The 18,141-nt window shown below is 52.9% G+C and overlaps 2 protein-coding genes across 2 annotated transcripts in view; one reads left to right on the top strand and one right to left on the bottom strand.

The window, feature by feature from the left end:
- The first annotated feature begins 2 nt into the window (after positions 1-2).
- On the top strand, positions 3-5,699 carry ADPRS (ADP-ribosylserine hydrolase). The gene is made up of 6 exons (XM_076357655.1): positions 3-237; positions 1,272-1,368; positions 2,211-2,418; positions 2,529-2,713; positions 2,828-2,928; positions 3,482-5,699. Exons 1-6 carry the CDS (start codon positions 3-5, stop codon positions 3,772-3,774), a joined length of 1,119 nt encoding a protein of 372 aa, XP_076213770.1. The 3' UTR covers positions 3,775-5,699.
- Positions 5,700-6,859: 1,160 nt separating this feature from the next.
- The window catches only part of COL8A2 (collagen type VIII alpha 2 chain), a 34,858-nt gene continuing 23,576 nt past the window's right edge, over positions 6,860-18,141 (bottom strand). Inside the window, exons 2-3 of the mRNA XM_076357654.1 lie at positions 17,542-17,724; positions 6,860-11,930 (exon numbers count right to left, since the gene is read on the bottom strand). Of these exons, the coding sequence (XP_076213769.1) occupies positions 10,009-11,930; positions 17,542-17,707 (2,088 nt within the window). The 5' untranslated portion in view covers positions 17,708-17,724 and the 3' untranslated portion in view covers positions 6,860-10,008. The remainder of the gene's footprint in view (positions 11,931-17,541; positions 17,725-18,141) is intronic.

Here is an 18,141-nt window from a genome sequence, read left to right as displayed (position 1 = left end):
AGATGGCGGCGGCGGCGGGTTCGGGCTCAGGCCCGGGGCGGGGGACGGCGCGGCCTCGGCCCGGACCCGCCCGGTTCCGGGGCTGCTTGGCCGGGGCGTTGTTGGGTGACTGTCTGGGCGCCGTCTTCGAAGGCAGGAGCGTCGTGAAGCTGCCCGACCTGCTACGCTTCCTCCGAGGCCTGGAACCGGCGCCCGGGCCGCCCGAGGAGGGGGAGCCGGCCGGCAGCGCCCGCAGAGGTGGGCGGAAACCCCGGGAGCGGGACGGGGGTCGGGCCCGGAGCACATCCCCTTCCCCCTACCCACCGGGTCGCGCTCGGCTCCCAGCACCCCACAGATTCGGGCCTGGCCCCCAACACTCCCAGGATCGGACTTTGGGGTGCGTCCCCCCCCACCCCGTCCTCGCACCCCCCCCCTCCAGGCCCACTGCCCCTCCGAAGCGTGGGTGCCCCCGGTCCTGCCCCTCGCCTCAGCGGGGGGCACCTCCCCTGGGACACCCGTGGCTGCTCCCAGCCCTGCTTTGGCGTGTGTCCCCTGCGCTGTGGGGTTTGGGCCCCCCCCGGGGTGAGGATGACCTTGCTGAAGCAGTGCCCCGCTTCGGGCTCCCCCAGGGCGGTTCCTGGTTCCTTAAGCACACGGCCGGTGTGGAGGGATGTGTGGTTTGCTGTGATCAGCCTGTGCCGCTCATGCCAGAGCGAAGCTGGGGCGTGTAGCGTGCTGGGAACCAGGGTATCGCGGCACAGGGGTGTCAGCAAGGAACAGATATACCAAAAATAGGTAAGGAGTAGAATAAGAGAAGCACAAGAATGGTTATTTAACTCTTAGCAAGTGGTGATGGATTCACGTTGGGGTTCTGAGCAGTGCAGCAAGCCCTGTAAACCCGTCCAGCAGGATCTTAAAGGCACTTGGTTTTGTTGCGGTCTTGTCCAGAAACGCAACTGTGCTTTCTCTTCTCGGCTTGTCAGCGTACGCTGTAAACTCCTTGAGAGACTTGTCTCTCGCTTGTCCGTATGTGCCTCTGGATATCAAACATTCTCTTGGTTTTTGACATGCTTTTTGTCTCGCTTTTGGTGTGGATGCATCTCTCTTTGTGCCTTTTTACTCTGATGACCACGGCTAATGGTGAGCTCAAAGTGCTGGGGAACTTCTGGTAACGTTTTAACTCTAGCTATACAGATAATTAAGCCCTGGAGAGTAGGGAAGTGCTGAAAGTTGAGGACAGGAGGAGAGTTTGTCCCTGGATGGCCACGTTATGTTTTGACCTTCTGTTTTAGAAACGCTTTCGTACACGGATGACACGGCTATGAGCAGGTCGGTGGTGCAGTCCCTGCTAGCCAAGCGAGAGTTTGATGAAGTTGATATGGCCAAGAGGTAAGGACTGCAGCCAGCTTGGATGCCAGGGTGTTGACATTTACTAGTGACGGCGAAACTTTCTTAAGATTCAGCAATCGCTGTAATTTTCTGCGAAAGGGGAGAGGGGCTAAGGCAAAGTCATTGTTAATTTGTGGAAGAAAAAAAAATCAGAAAAGCGATGGCTAATCCTGTAACTTATTGTGTGCTTTGCACTGTCCTGGAACATGCAGCGTTGGCTTCAGTGTGGGTTCAGAGTCTGCTTTAAAACGAAGCAGGACGGGACATGCTGTATTGCAGCCATGTACGTATCTTCACCTTTGTGGAAGGTAATGCTTAGAAATTTCAGAAGCATTTCCTTTCATGTTTGTTTGTTGCTATTTATGTTTGTACTTCCCTTAATTTAGTGAATATTAGTGAGGTCAGTTTCAGTTTCTTTATGATCCATTTCCCTTCTGAATCCGCAGCCCTGGCAGCATTTGGTTCCACTTAAGGGAGAACATTTATTTGTTTAGAAAACTCTTCCATTGAACTTGAACAAAAGACTTTCTTTGTGGTTGTGACCCACGGAAATGTTTCCAGTTTGCTTCTATTTCGAGGCAAAGTTGAGAGGGAAACAAGTGGGCTGTGAAAGGTGATGTTTATACGCCCTTTCCTCCTTTTCACACCAGTTTTTGGGAATCAGATTCTTTCCCTACAGAACTGAACCACTTGAACCCTGACTGTCACTGAATTATCCACGTGTTATTAATTCACTTGATAAAGTGGCTTTATACAACCTCTTTATAAACTTCAGCAACAGACCAAATATCCCGTGTATTTTTTTCTCACCTGCGGATCTGCTGCTCTCTTGCCCGCGCCAGGTTTGCTGAGGAGTACAAGAAGGAGCCCAACAGGGGCTATGGGATGGCTGTTGTCAATGTCTTCAAGAAGCTCCTGAGCCCTAAGTGCAATGATGTGTTTGAACCAGCAAGAGCCCAGTTTAATGGGAAAGGCTCCTATGGCAATGGCGGTGCCATGAGGGTAGCAGGCATCTCGCTCGTGTATTCTGATGTCCAGGATGTTAAGAAGGTACCGTTCTTGGCTCCTTTGGGTACCTTGGCTCTGGGAGTCCCTGCTCTCAGGCGAGTCTCACCGTGATCTCTCAGGTAGGTTTCCTAACGATGTGTTTTCATTCACAGTTTGCGAAGCTGAGTGCTGAGTTAACCCATGCCAACTCCCTGGGCTACAACGGGGCCATCCTGCAGGCCCTGGCCGTGCATCTCGCCCTGCAGGGAGAACTCAGCAAGGAGACCTTCCTGGAGCAGCTCATTAGCCACATGGAAGATGTAGAGGCAGACGATAAGTCTCTTACTGACGCCCGAGCGTAAGTAGCTGTGAGGAGCACTAACTCTGCTGTGTACAGTTTATTCTGGCTCTTCACATTCTCTCTTCTTCATTGTACTCTTTCTTTTTTTTTTTTTTCTTTTTTTTTCCTCAGGCTGGGATTTGAGGATTTACCATTTTCAAGGCGTCTAAAGAAAATAAAGGAATTTTTGGAGCTCAGCAGTGTTCCCAAAGCAGATGTATTGTTTGAATTAGGTAAGTACCTTTCTTACTACAAGTATTAGGCAAGAGCTGGAAGCAGGACTGACTCAGCAAGCCTAGTTCATGTGTCCTCCCCCAGATTGCCACTTCAGCCTCTGCTGCCTGTCAGGCACAGAATGTGCTGGAAAGGCTGCCTGTGCTCACCAGTCAGTAATTCTCCTGACGCAGTGACTCCCTCTCTGTATTGGTGGGAAAAAAATGTCTTGCTAAGAAAAATTTATAATGAATAACATGTCTTAATATTCTAAGATCTCTTGTCTTAATGGCTATCAGATCTTCATGTTGGATGGGAAGGGGTAGATGTGTATTGCCAGACTGTACTGGCGTAGCTGGGAGTTGCTCTCCAGGATGTGAGTAGTACTGGGGAACTATGGGGAGATTTCTCTTCTGAGATGCAAACTTTTGCACCTTGTCATGATAAAATCAGTGATACTGGTATCGGAAGTAACTGGCAATGGGAAGCTGCAGTTAGAAGGGAAAAGGTACTTCTGCGGGAAGCAAGAAACAAGTGTTCTGCAGCACTGAAGATGGTTGGTTTTGTTAACAGGTAATGGCATTGCCGCTTTGCGGTCTGTCCCTACTGCAATTTACTCCTTCTTGCACTGTATGGAAGCTGACCCGGATATTCCTGATCACTACAGCAACCTGCAGAGGACCATCATCTACTGTATCTCTCTGGGTGGAGACACAGACACCATTGCTACCATGGCAGGAGCCATTGCAGGGGCTTATTACGGGGAGGAACAGATACCCCCAAGCTGGGAGCAGAGCTGTGAAGCTTTTCAGGAGGCACAGAAGCTGGCAAATAGCTTGTATGAACTCTACTGCCAGCGGCTCTGAGCTCCAAGGGGAGCATGTTTTCTGAAGGCAAAGCGGGTGGTCACCTCTGCTTTTCTGGTCAGAAATGTGGTGGTGGAGCCGTGCCATCTGCAGACAGCGGTGAGCCTCCACCTGAGAAAGACGCCTGCTGCTGTGAGTTGAGAGCTGGAAGCACGAGCTGGTTTGGAAGAGGGGGGACATACCCTTCAGTTACGGTTCAGCTGGGAAGTGGCTGCATGTGGCGCCTTGGACAGTAGGTGCATCTCCTCTGAAGTGTACAGGAGCGTCTAGTTTTTCATAAGATTTCTGCCTCTTGCTTTGTCCTGCCCTTATGCCATTATGTCATTTTGTCATTGTAGTTACTAGGTGGGTGTCTGAATCCACTGACTTCCTTGCTGTTTTCCTCTACTCCTGTGTGCTGTGGCCTTTGTTTCAGTTGTTAGTGGCCTGTCCTGCAGTGGCTTTGATAGGCTCCACATCCCTCTCAAAACACCAGTTCACACTCAGCTGACCAGCTAAAGGATGTAGATGGGAGTCATCAGAGAGGCACATCCCTGGAGAGCCTGGAGGATGTCCCGCCTGGTGGCACGGGTTACCCCCTGTGTTGTGGAGTGAGGATGCTGGAGGGTAGACCTCCCGGGAGGTTCACTTAAAGGCAGAATGAAAAGTGCCAGAGATTGGAGAAGGGATTTCTTTGCGTTGCTAGTGGCATTGTGAGAAATGCCTTTGGTGCATGCAGGCAGAATCCCAGTTGACTCGTTGTTACTGCTGGAAGAGGGCGTAACCAGTTACTGCTCCTTTGGTGTCCTTTGCTCTGCGATCCACCTGGCACCGTCCTGATCCATCGCATTTTGTGTTCCCTTACGTAGCTGGCTTTCACGTCACTGCAGTTACTCTAGCCATTTCCTTTGTTGCTGATCCTTGCATCCTGCGTTCTTAACCCTGTCCTACGTATGTCCAGAGCACCAAGTGAGATTGCTGTTTAAATCTGTGAGTGGAGATAGTTGTGAAACCTAGTGTTACACAAGGATTGAATTCCTGGTTCTGCTGCAGTCAGTGACAAAAATGACTTCAGCTGGAAGCAGGAGTTACTTCTCACAGTTCTAAAACTCTGTACTTGGTAAGAATCATCTGAAAAATAAAGGGAAAGGTGGGTTAATTGGGGGAGAATTTATCAAAGTTTAAAAGAGTTTGTGCATTTGAAGCTGGTACTGGTGGCCAAGAACATTCTAGCAAAGCTGTGTTGTTCCAGAGTGTGACGTTTAAAACCTTTGCCCAGTGGAGCTGGTCAAAAAGGGAGTAACAGCTTGGGTATGGCATGTCTAAAAAGGGTTGAAAGCTTTTTAGTAATTGAAAACAACAAGGAAGAAAGAGGCAAGCGGTCATCATACAGAATTGTTTATAAATTTGAATGTGACTATGTAATTCTCTATTATTTCTCTGGTATTTCTTGTGACACCAGGAAGCGACTGGTCTGCTGAAACAGAGTTCACTCCCTGTTGGTATCGGCACATGGTTGTTGTGTGTGTCAGGCTGCATGCACATGTGGAAAATCTGGCTGCGGTAGGTCGTTCCAGTTTTTCCTGTAGTCTGCTTCCTTCAAGTGCCGGTCTTGTGTGTGACGCTTTAATGGGTTTTCCTTGTATAAATGAATTCTTGTCCTGAGAGCATGTGGAATTTTGGTCTATTGTATATTTATGTGTCGTGCTGCAGATCTGAGATGTAAAATGTCAGGTTTTTCACATTCTGCCAGAGGTGTGAACATATTCACAGAATTATTTAAAAGAAGATATTTTCCTTTCAAAGCAGCTTTATAATTTTAAATGTTTGGAACTCCTGTTTAAAAAATATAGCTCATTTTAGGCCAGAATTTAAATGTGTACTAAAACATTTAGCTCTGACTTCCCTGGAAAGAAATAAAATCACTTAGTTATCTTTGTTAATTAGCCACTGCTCCCGTCTTTTCATTCAAGTCATGAAGTTGTGCTTCCATACTAAATGACAAGAGGAGTCGTATGACAACCTCTGGGCTATTTCTCCTCACCTCATGCTTCATTTAAGACTCAACCTGAAACTACTTTGTTACAGCTCCTTGAAATCTTTCTGTAGAAAGCAGAATGGAAGTTGTTCGGTGCTGGTTAGAGACATCTTGTGTGTAGCCAAGACTCCTGCTCTATTTGGGGTAGTTTTAGCACTGGAAATCTGCTGTAAAAACTACTTTCACTCTTGCCTGTGAGCAGTACGGGGTAGCTGAAGTTTGTAAAAGCCCAGGAGTAGTGGTTCTTACTAACAGCAGGGTGAGTCGGAAGCATCGATCGTGTGCGTTGCAGGGAGGTTTGCTGGAGAGGCCCTTTTCCTTTGCTGGCTGTGGCTTGTAGGCTGTGTTTGCAGCGAGGAGCAGTGCGTGGAAGGAGTTCAGCTGCTGGAGTCCAGCGTGTGATGATCGCGCAGAGACCAGGGAGTGTGCTGGGTGCCCCCGCGACTTGCAGCAGGAGAATCGCTTGTTCTTCCTAGTCAGCTTTTGAAGGAGTCTGCCCCTGTGGCAACCAAGCTTCTCTGGAAGTGTTTCACCCATAACAAGTAACGTCTCCTCTTCCAGATGAGAGATCAGGTGGGAAAACATATTTTCCTCTCTTTATGCTTTGTACTTCTAGCCTCTGAAAGTGATTTGCTTACAGGTGATTCACCATTTCTTCTGTGCGCTGCTGAACTGCCTGCCTTTGCTGCTTGGGATGCGGAGGCTGGCTGTAGGCAAGGTTGTGTAACGTGGCAAAAAGAAGTGTCATGGAAAAAACACAGAAGGGAAAGGGAATCCCCAACACTTTGACTTAAATTACTCAATAATTGCCAGTCTGAAAGGGTCTGGATTTCATCATTTTTTAAAAATGAACTTCTGGAGACAGGAATCTTTTCCTTAATCACAAGAAACGTGCATTACCTTCTTACATAAGAATATTAATTAGCAAGCAAATCTGCTGGACTGCTGGGAACAAGTGAGCTGGATTTGAGAAGGAAATACAGTGCAAGAGGTCTGTATGAATGGTCTTACTAGCAAGGCCGAGCAAGCCCATTAATAACAGGACAAAGGCACAGCTGAGCCCACCTTTTATACAATAAGTTTTATTGATGTTTTGTCAATACAATCAAGTACTGTAGTTTTAGTTCTGAAGAGAAGGCCAGTTTCTGATCACAAAAAGAGTGCATTTTAAACCAACTTTTACTATGACAGACAGTGCATGTAATAAGTATTTACAAAACTAAAAACCTCTATATACTAGGTTAGAAATGAAGATACTAGAGGCAAATTTAAAAAAAATAGTAAGAATTTGTATATAAAAATGCACATTGTAATGCAGTTTTCATAATTAAAAATAGACATACTTCATCCAACCCAACCTTTTTTATTATTGTGATTGAAACCAAAATCCCATGCGCTCACACACACGACAGAAAATAATCCTTTCTGCTGGTGAATATCACGTACTCAGTACTCCAGAAAAAAAATTCTTCCTGACAGTGTCCGGTTTGGTGAACAGCCTCCCTCATCCCGTGCATCGTTTTTTCTAGCCTAACTCTATGTGCATGTCATATCTTTGCCTTTCAATTACTGTGTAAATGTAACAGGTTATATAGCTGCGGAAGGTTGATTATGGTTTATGCTCTGCACATGAAGGGAAAGTGAAATTGCAAAACAATATCTACAGCACTGAACGAGTTAATGTCTCGGTGTGGTTATAGTGAGTATTTTTGTCATCGCTTTTTGCCAGCTAGAACAAGAAGTTTCGAATAAAACAGAACAAAAAGAGATGGAATGTAGGTTAGAACACAGTATAAATAAGTCGCTTTGCTGAGTAACAGGATGAAGCTTCCGCCCCAGCGCGCGGCTGGGGCACGAGAAGCTCCTGGCCCTGCTGCAGGTAGTGTGCACGCGTCGCCGGCAGTGCCGCGCGGTGGAAGGAGCCAGACCCCGCTGCTGGCCGGGGCCTTGCGTGGCACCAGCTCGAGTTCATGGCTGTTCTCCGCAGGAAAGACGCTTCAATAAAGGAGACACAGGCCCCATCCTAGCACCCTCCTCCCAAGCCTTGGCTTGAAGAAAACATCTGAGCTTCCACTTTTTTAGGGACTCTTTTTGTACGGCTCCTGTTCCCGCTGGGAAATAACCCAGTACGATCGAAGCCCGAACGGCCCTGACACCCCCCTGCCTTCAGGAGTTAAAAACGTCCGGTGGGATCAGACACTGGGGCAGCCTTTCAGCTTGAGAAGGTTTTTCATCTTTACATGAAACTTGCAGCTTTATGTGGAGAAAATCCCCGGGAGAGGGACACGCCAGCCCCAGCCGGGCAGTAGCGGAAGCGCCGGCCTTCCAACTGTAAATTTCCTTTTTGTGTTTCTTCATTTCAGGGATAGGTGTGTTTTTAAAAGGAAGCCCTGGATGGCAAGAGGCAGAAACACAGGACAGGCTTAAGGAGAAAAACAAACAAACCAACCAGAAATAGAAAAAGAAAAGTTGTTTAAATATCTTGTACAGTCCATCTGGAGAACAATCCTGAGTCCCGTTCTTGCTACATTTCTTTTCTTTGGCCATAGAACAGGCTTTAGGAAAATTTAAGGGTAATAGTTGCTCAGCTGGTGACCAAATTGTTGCTGTTTTCTCAGGGATGTGCCTTTGCAGAGGGACATGCAGCGTAACGCATGTGGATTAACTTCAGCAGCGTGCTGCTTGCCTGGGATGAGAAGAATCGCTTTACTGTAAGTGCAAGTGGCAATGACTATTCTACCACGAGAAAATCTGCAAAGCAACAGGGTTCAGTTGCTCCCTTTAGCACAGGACAGAGCAGCCAGGTGGTCAGTATCCGTGCATACCTTTCCCAGAACCTTGTAGCTCATATTCAGGTCGGCAACATTTCAAGCATTAGTGAGACAAAGTGGTAACAACAGACAAATGTGATTTTTTTTTTTTTTTTTTTTTTTTTTTTTAACCTAAGTCACAGACTGGCACCTGGAATGGTGCACTTTTACAGGTACATATTGCACTAGACTTGTCAAAAACATTGTTAAGTAGATAATAGCACCATTGTAAAATGACTGAATGGAAAGTTAGAACGAACACTATTTTTTCTTAATTAAAAGGTCCCCAGAGAAAGGGGGGATACCAATGCAAAAGTTTACACATCCCGAAATAGTGAGACAGTGAAAGCAAGTGGTCCGTAAGTGGCACTTTCAAGAAAGCATAACTAAACCTTCTGTCAAACCAGGCTAGAAGCACCGTAAGCCGGGCGTGCAGTGCCATCCCCGTGTTGTCAAGGAATAAGACGCTCGCAAGGCCAAGCAAGTCTTTGGGCTGTAAAGAAACAGACAGGACAGAACTAGCCCTTGGACTTGCCAGTAGATGAATTAACCCGAGAGAGAGGATCGTTGTTCATCACAGGGGTCCCAGCTTCCCTCAACAGCTTTGGAGTAGGCCGTCTGTCATCCTCCCAGATACCAATGCCTGGATGTTTTTATTCCTAAAGGTGCTGGGGGGGAGGGTTAAAAATTATCTTTACTTCTTATAAGAAGGTGCTTATGCAAAGTGTTCCACTTTTAATGATTATAAATCCAACCACACTGAATCCAGAGTGAATCAGAGAGACTGCCTCAAAGCACAGTCTGAAAAAATAGGCATCAGTGAGACTGAAACTTGGGCGTCTGATGGCTTGGGAAGGAAATTTCTCAATCCATCATGGATCTTTGCTGCTGTCCAGGTTTGTGTTAAGTGCCTAGGACACCTGCGCTGGTTAGCAAATACACCATCCATTACAACAGCCGTATTTATTTAACTAGTACTCAAAATGGGAAACAAGGGCACTTGATTACAGACCAGAAGGGTCTGGTCTTCCAGATGACCCTCTCTGGATCACAGAGCAGTTTACTGCAGAGCCAGATCCTTGCCATCCCAAGCTCGTTCCTGTGTTTGATGTACAGTCACTAGGGTAAAATTTATTCCAAATATGCTTTGCTGAGGAAGTCACTTCCCCTCCCTCACTTCTCCCTCCCCCAAAAAAGAAAGATAGATAGATAGATGTCTCCTTTCCAATTACCCTCTTGACTCATGGATCAAACAGCGTGAAGCAAGGTCCCACGACAACGGCTTGCGCATTCTTCCCAGTGATTTTTCTTTTTTGTATTAATTTTAAAAAACTTTTTTATCAAAAAAAAAAAAAAAAAGACAGTTTATGGCTAAAGTGGGTGAAAAGGAAACGTGCCCAACAGCCGTTATGTGGGGCAAAGCAGGAACCCGGAGAAGGAAGAGTGGATGTATTCCGTGGAGTACAACCCATTGGCCTGGTCCGAGGGCATTTGTACCCAGACTTGGTCGTTCTCCTTGAGTTCAAGCACGGCACTGCCCGAGGCCTGGTCCAGGTAGCCCTTTTTGTACTCGTCGTAGGTGTAGGTGGCGGGCACGTTGTTCTTATAAAGCGCCACCCAAACGTTAGTCCCTTTGACATGCACGTGGTAGGCAAAGTAGTAGATGCCGGATACGGGGCAGGTGAATATCCCGGTGACCGGGTTGTAGCCGTTGTGCCCATTATACAAAGTCCGGTCAAACTTGACCGGCATGCCCGACGCCGGGAAGGGGGAGGTGAGGATGGCGGTGAAGGCTGGCGCGATCCGGGCGGAGAGCTCTCCTCGGCCATACTGTGGCTTCCCTGGCTTGCCGTTCCCCAGCACGGCCCCCTCCACGCCTCCGTCCGGCAGATGCAGCCCCGCGATGCCCGTCTCGTCGAATACCCCGGGCGCTCCTGGCGGCCCAGGTGGCCCCGGCGGCCCCGGCGGGCCGTTCAGCCCTGGCGTTCCCGGCATTCCCGGGGGGCCGATGGGTCCGGCCATGCCAGGCTCGCCGGTCTTCCCCTCACCGGGAACCCCAGGGAGCCCGGGCTCCCCTTTCAGCCCCGGTAACCCCTGAGGCCCCATGGGACCTGCAGGTCCTTGCAAGCCCGGAATGCCGGAGGGGCCCCTCAGCCCCGGCTGCCCCGGGATCCCACCGTCCCCTTTTGGCCCGGGGCCACCCGTTAATCCTGGCACCCCCGGGAGGCCGATGAACCCCGGTTCTCCTTTGGGACCCGTTGGGCCAGGGGGTCCCAGTGACCCGGGCAGGCCCCTTTCTCCCGGCACCCCCGGCTTCCCCGCGAAGCCGTTCAGGCCCTGGTCGCCACGCATCCCCGGCATTCCCGGGGGCCCACTCGGCCCCACGTCGCCTTTGGAGCCGGGCAGCCCGTGCTTGCCTGGCAGGCCCATGGACCCCGGTGGGCCCGGCGGCCCAATGATGCCGGCAGGGCCCGGCTCACCCGGCTCCCCGTCAACACCGGGTTCCCCCTTATCACCGATGGCTCCCGGCACCCCGGGCTGCCCGCGGTCTCCTTTTAGGCCAGGCAAGCCGGGTTTCCCGTAGCCCGTCGGGCCCGGCAAACCAGGGAGGCCACGGATGCCGGGCTCTCCCTTCGGTCCCATGGGGCCCTGTATCCCCGGCACCCCTGCGGCACCCGGGACACCGATCCCGTCGATGCCGGGGGGGCCCCGGGGGCCCATGGGGCCAGGCTCCCCGTTAACGCCAGGCCCGCCCGGAGGGCCCATGTCGCCCTTCTCCCCTGGTGCGCCTGGCAGGCCGTTGAGGCCAGGTTTTCCAACGCCGATGGGCCCTGGGGGTCCCGCAGGGCCGGGAGGGCCCCCGTTCCCCCGGGGCCCCGGTATCCCTGGCTTCCCCACGCCATTTTCACCCTTCATCCCTCGCTCTCCGCGGGGACCCGGCTCTCCTTTTGGGCCAGGCTCACCCCGAAACCCGGGCAGACCGGGGCCACCCTGGGGGCCCGGCTTCCCATTGACTGAGATGCCGGCTGGCCCCGGCAGCCCCGGGGGGCCAGGCAGTCCTCTTGGCCCTTGCTCTCCTCGCATGCCGGGCTCGCCCTTGGCTCCGGGCATCCCTTTCATACCCGCCTTTCCAGGGAGTCCTGGGATGCCGGGTTTCCCAATGCCTGAGAAGCCGGGGGGCCCAGCAGGCCCGGGCTGACCGTGCATTCCTGGCTTCCCCGTGCCTGGCTTTCCTGGGTAGCCGGGGGGCCCGGGGGGTCCGCGCGGGCCAGGCTTCCCTGGCGGTCCTGGCTCCCCTTTGAGGTCCATCGGCAGCAGCGGTGGCATGTCTGTGGAGAGAGGAGACATGGAGCTTTACTGGGGGTGGCGGCAGATGGAGGAGCGTGCCTGGTGCGTGACGCCCTCAGGGTGTTAAAGCCAGGGGCTTCAGCGCTGCTTGGATCTGTACTTGCAAGAGTGCCCTTCTCTAGAAATGGTTTTATTTAAACATGGCCACAGTGGCTTCCTGGGCCACCACATCAGCAGGACTGTCTTGAGGCAAGACCTTGGCCAGAGCCCAGGGTACTAATTCAAGCCTTACTCCATTCATCCCTCCAGAGAGGGTGTCAACAAGACCAGCAATTGCCGTCGGCTCCAGCAGCGTTGTTTTGTGATGACCTACTGTGGGGTTTTTTTAGGAGCTGGATTCAAACCTCCCACTGCCTCACTTCCCAGTGGCCTTGAAAGCACCGTGGGATTCAGTCAGTCCCACCTGGGCTCAGCCGAGAGGATGGCGACAGAGCGAGCCAAGACTGAGGATAATCCCTCCACCCCATCCCTCGAGTCCAGGGCCTTGGGAGACCTTTAATCCTTTTGGATTAAGAAGAAAACTCTTGGACATGTACTTGAGAGACCAAAGAGGTGATTCGTGTATGGGTTAAGACATGCCTGCGGTGCTCACTGGCTCAGCTCCCGTGTCCAGCAAGGCAGAGAAAAACTCACCAGAAAAGAAAAAAAGCGCTGAGGATGGAGGAAAGACTGATAGCTGCAAGGGAAACGCAACCTCAGTTACATCCAAATAAGTCAGTCCAGCTGGGAATAGGCCGTAACCACTTGACATTTAAAGAATTTATAGAGGTCTTTTGCAAACGGATATAAGAAAGAAACTAATGGGCTGAGAGACTACAAAGTTGAGGAGAGCCAGATTACATGCCCACCGCAGCTCGGTACTTAAAGCGCAGAAGTGAGCGTAAATAACTCCTTGAGGCTGGCCCAGGCAGGGTGTTGCTTCCCACGTGACGCTGGGAACGGGTGAGAAAGAATAAACCTGACAAACTCTTTTTTTTGGGAAGCTTGAAATGAAGGAAATACTTGGCAGTCGCACGTACGTGGGACTATGATGAGAAATGCGAGAGGCGGAGGAAAGGGCCTTGACACCTTGGGCAAATTTTAACCAAATCTGCCTAAAGTTGAACATTCCAGTCAGGAACAGATCTGTACGGGCAATTTCCTGGGATGAGAATGGATCCCGTCTGGGATGGGAGCAGAACTGGCCCATGGCATGAGGCTGTGTGCCCCGGCACGGCGCTGAGGAGGAGGCAGGGGGGTCCCCGAGGTCTGCCAGCCCGGCCCCCAGCCTGGGCATTCAGCGAGCTGAGCCAGGCCTTGGGAGCACAGACACCCGTAGCGCCAGGATCCACCAACACAGAGATTTTCTCAGTCAACGGGAAAAGATTAGGGGAGATTTGAGACACGTGAAAAGAATAACTGCGGCAGCAGCAGGCACCGTTCCCGGTGCATCAGGGCGGCTTTACCTTTCCTAAGCACAGCAATTAGCTCTGGCCAGTTCCAAGCCTGGTGCCTGCTTGCTTTTCTTTTGGTAATGGAAACATTTTCAGAGCTTATCTACACATCAAAGCCTGGCCCACATCCTAGGCTGTAATAGAGGTCACTTGGCTGTGGAAATTAAGGAAATACTTGTCGGTCATGACATTGCCACTGGATTTCTGCAAACCTGCTCCTCACCCCGGAAAATGGTGTGGGAAAGAAGACAAGGAAGATGTGAAGTGTTGCACTAAAGCAGATTTCTGGGGTTTGAATTCTGGAAAATTTTTTCTCCAGAAAATTATTTCAATGTGTTTTCTCCCGCCCCTCCCCCCCCCCTTTTTTTTTTCTTCTTGCAATGGTTTGAAAAGAATTAGTTTTCTAGGTCATTTTGCATGGAATCAGAACAAGGATCTACAGCTGAGCCCACGAAGGAAGGAAAAAGTGCACACACGCTCTCACACAAGGCAGTGAAGAGAAACGCCAGGCGAGAGCTGCCAACTTGCAGGCGGCCAAAAAAGCAGACGGGAAAACCAAACCGGGGACGTTAGCAGAGAGAAACTGGGACATTGCAGCCCCAGTGGTATCCAATTTCAAAAGACCATGTCTTACCACAGACGCATGTCTCGGAGCTCTGCATTTCACAGCAGCAGCATGGGGTTATGTGTTCCCCTCGAAGCATGAACAAAGCTGCCATGAATGCTAATGCAAAGAGCCAGCTGGGGCAGCGGGAAGGGGAAGGAGCAGGCATGGTCCCTGCGAGCTCTCGCCTGGGCATCTCAGAGCTTGTCACCTCCTGAGGGGCATGGACATGTCCGGGCGGATCCTGCAGCCCCTCTGGAGCAGCGTTCGTCCTGGTAAGGACCCCTGCACGCCTGGAGGAAGGACCCAGCAGCGCGGACTGGCTGGCAGAGGAATAATCCAGCAAGATGGGAAGTGGTTCCCAGCCACGAGCAGTCGGCAGCGGGTCTGGCCAGCGCGGCCGGATGACACTGCAGGAAGAAGAGGTTGGCTGCTCCATGGCAGAGCCCAGCCGAGCTCGTTCCAGCACTGCTGCCAAGCCCTGTCTCATGAGAGCAAGTTACACAGGCCCATACGGACATAGCATGGGACGAGTGTTACTGCATCTCTCATCCCATCTTCCATTGCAGTGGGTGCCCTGAGCCGCACGGGGAAGCTCAGCGCAGGACCCAGACACAGCCCTCGCAGATGGAGCTGCCATGCAAGGGGATGGCGGTGAGATGAGAGCAGGCTGCAGAAAGAAGCATGGAAGTGGCAGATGAAGTTTCCCCATTAGCAGGAGCTAAGGGACCTGGAGGCCTCTTGGCCACATGCAGCAAGCAGCAGCCCCACAGGGATCACAGGACTGAGTGTCTTTAAAAGCAGCAGGACTTGTGGGCCACCTGCTCTGGGGACACTGGGCAGCAGCAGCAGCCCAGGCACTGCCCGGGACCTGCCGGCTCCCACCTCCTGCGCAGCGCAGCCCTGAAGGCAGAGGTTGGGCCTTGGCTCTCCACTGAGCTTGCCCAAGCCTGGGGAGGTCAAAAGCGCTCCTTTACCTTTGCAGCTGAGGCTGCTGCCCCGACGTGAACCCTCTGTACTGTCGCTGGAGGGGAACTCCACCGCTTGCCTGGCACAAACCGCCATCCCAGGCATCACCTGTGCCTTATCAGTGCCCCGAGCTGGGGTGCCGCTGGCTTGGCTCCCCGAGTCTCGGCCAGCACCCAGCGGTGGTTCTACCTGGCTGCAAGCTGCACGGACGTGGTTTTAACCAAACCAAAATAAAACCCAACTGCGCAAATATCTGCTTAAATGCTTTTAGCATTTTAGCATTTAGCAGCATCTCCTGCCCAGAGCTGCCTCCATGCTCCTGGGGAGTCTATTTTTGGGTCAGAAAAGGTGTCTGGCACCCTGAGGAAACCAGCCCTGTCCCTCACTAGATGGCACCCGCAGGCCGGCGAAAGCCCCCCGCAGCCCCGGGGCCTGGCCTGGCCCCTCAGGTGGGGGTCCCAGCCCCAGGACCAGGCTGGGGCAGCAGGGGGGGGCCCCCGCACAGCTCTCCGCTGACTCAGGGGTAACCCGCAGGGGCACGGCACGGCCCTGCGCCGTCGCGGCGAGTCAGCTGAGCTCCCCGAGCAGGGCAGAAGGCCAGCAGGGATTTTCCTTGCCAAATTAGAGGTTAAGCAGAGATGGGAGCTTGGTGGGATCCAGGAGGCACCGGCTTCCCCAGCCGCATCTGTGCAGCCCCGCAGCCGGTGGCTTAGGCTGCAGCTGTGCCCCTGCCTGCATCCCCCTGCCCATCCTCTCTTTCCCAGGGGTTTTAGGAGAGTAATGTCCAGGGGACTCCCGTGCTTTGCCCTGCCTCGGTGTTTCCTCTAACCCATGCCTGGTCTAACCTGGCAAAGCTCGCACCCAAGCCGCACCTTGCAAAGAGCTTGGCACACTCACTCCTCTCCGCCACAGTTAGCAGGCAGCGCTGCTCAGAGGCAGCGCAAGCTGCTCTGATGCATAGGAAGAAGGGGAAAAAAGGAGGAAAAACAGCAGGGAGATATTTGAATCCAGTCCCACCAGCAGCTGAAACGTTCCTGCGCTACGCTGGAAGGTTTTGTCTCTGGCTGGGATTCAGGGAGCAGCTTTACAACAGCTGGGAAGGGGGTAGGGAGGGAGGGGGGCTCGTAGCATGCTTCAGCTCCAGGTTTTGCTGTGTGTTTTCTGACATATGTGCTGAGCTGAACTCCTGATAAGCCATTCAGCCCAGCAGTAAATCAGCCACCGGCAGCCGAGCCTTCTCCAGTTTCTCCTCCCAGAGCCAAGACTTCGGCTCCCTGGAGGGTCCGTGTCTGCGCGAACCCACGGGGAGGGCTGCAGTGGCTCTTCCCTCGGGCCAAGAACCAACCCGGCGGGTCCGGGCACCCGAGCCCCAGCACTGCCCCATCCCGCAGTGCTGCCAGCAGCGCCCGGCTCTGGGAAGAGCGTTGGGGATCGCTGTGTTTGGTATCAAGGAAAGGGCTCAGACCCTCCCCTCCATCCCCCTCTTGAGTTGAAGATACTGTGCTGCTGCTACCTTGGGTGCAGTGATGGTCATGTGCACCTTCGGGAGGTGCTGGGGGCTCACTTGGCAGAGGGATGCCCTGATGAGCCATGAAGTGCCGGAGAAACTCGGTCACATTCAACACTCGCTGTTTGCAAAGACCCCAAGTTCCTGAACGGTTCCCCAGGGTGTGTGTAATTAACACACACTAATAACCCCCCGGTGTGGGGCACTGATGGACCCTCCTGTGCCTTCTAACCTCCAGCACCTGTGGCCAGGGCTGGGCATAAAAGGAGCCCTGGGCAGGCACTGGGGGACTACAGCAAGGGCAGGGGATGGCGTGCGGGCAGGGGGTTACGAAAGGCTGGGCTGGAAGCGGTGCGGGAGGCCTGGCTGCATGGAGCAACGACCTCAGCACCTCTGCCTCTCCGCGCAGCACATGTCGCTTGGTGGGGAGTGATTTAACACGTGTGGAGTTTCTGGTCGCTGCCCTCTGAGGGAGGAAATGTCTCTCTCCTGCTCTCCCCTCGCTAGGCTGGGTCTCCGCTCCAGCCTTGGCTCTCTTTCCTTTCCCAGCTGGTGTGAAATGCAGACAGGGAAAATGGAATAGGTGGAGGAGTGGAAAAAGCCTCACAGGGACGGCTCAGGTTTAACAGTAGCGAGAGGGAGAGATGGAGAGTGCTGGGGCTCCTGGGGCTGAGCCTCAAAGCTACCAGCAAACACGCAGGAAGGAAGGAGGAGGGGAGCAAAGGGCTTGTGGGTCCCCTTTGTGCACCAGCTCCCAGACTGAGCACCTGAGGGTGCTCACCCAGCCCAAGCAAAGGGCTCTGACTTCTCTGCTGAGCCCCTCTGTGCCCATCCTTGTCTTTCTGCAATGGGTTAAGGAGACCTAAACAGCCCCTCCGTGCTTGGTCAAAGATGCTTTGGACAGCAGCACCCTTGGCCATGCCAGGCTGCTCCCCAGGAGCACCGACCCTGGGGGTAAGGGGATGACGAGTGCCTGATGGCTGTAGGATGCTACAGCCCCTTCCTGCCATGCCGGCAGGTCTCCCAGGCAGCCGCGGCCCCGTGTCCGACCACCTCCCCCCGCAGAGTGCGTCCCTTACCCAGGTACTGCCCTTTGCCTTCGCGGAAGGGGGGTCCCAGCGGTCCCTTCACCATGGGCTGCATGTACTTCACTTGGGCATAGCCCGCCGCGCCTCCTCCCGCCGCCGAGCGAAGGCCGACCACCATCACCACCACCACCAGCAGCGCCACGGCGTCTGGCAGCATCCTGGTCCCCACTGCTCCTGCGGACAAAGCGACAGTGAGAGCGGGCACCCACGACCCCTGTCTGCACCCTCTGCCCCACAAGGATCAGCCGTGAACCCGGGAAGGATCCCGATGGGAGCAGGACTCCCTCAAATTTGGCTTTTTCTGGACCATATTTGCCCTGAACACGTTGCCCTTCCCGACACGTGCCAGCTGGGAGATGCACAATAAATACACGGTTTATGAGCAATAACTAACCACAGGCACCCAGCAGAGCCTTTCAGAGGTTGCCCCAGTACCTGTTTGTCTGGGGTTATGCCCACGTCAGGCTCCCCTTATATATTTTTAACATATGTAAGAAGAGGGGAAAAAAAAGGCAGGATGAAAACCACAGCTCACTGAGCTGAGTGTTGCTGTGGCATCTCTCAAGCGAGCAGGGTCTCCTCTAACAAAAG

Source organism: Aptenodytes patagonicus, chromosome 21 (assembly GCF_965638725.1).
Source record: "Aptenodytes patagonicus chromosome 21, bAptPat1.pri.cur, whole genome shotgun sequence".
Classification (NCBI taxonomy): Eukaryota; Metazoa; Chordata; class Aves; order Sphenisciformes; family Spheniscidae; genus Aptenodytes; species Aptenodytes patagonicus.
This window is presented reverse-complemented; position numbering and strand designations above follow the sequence as displayed.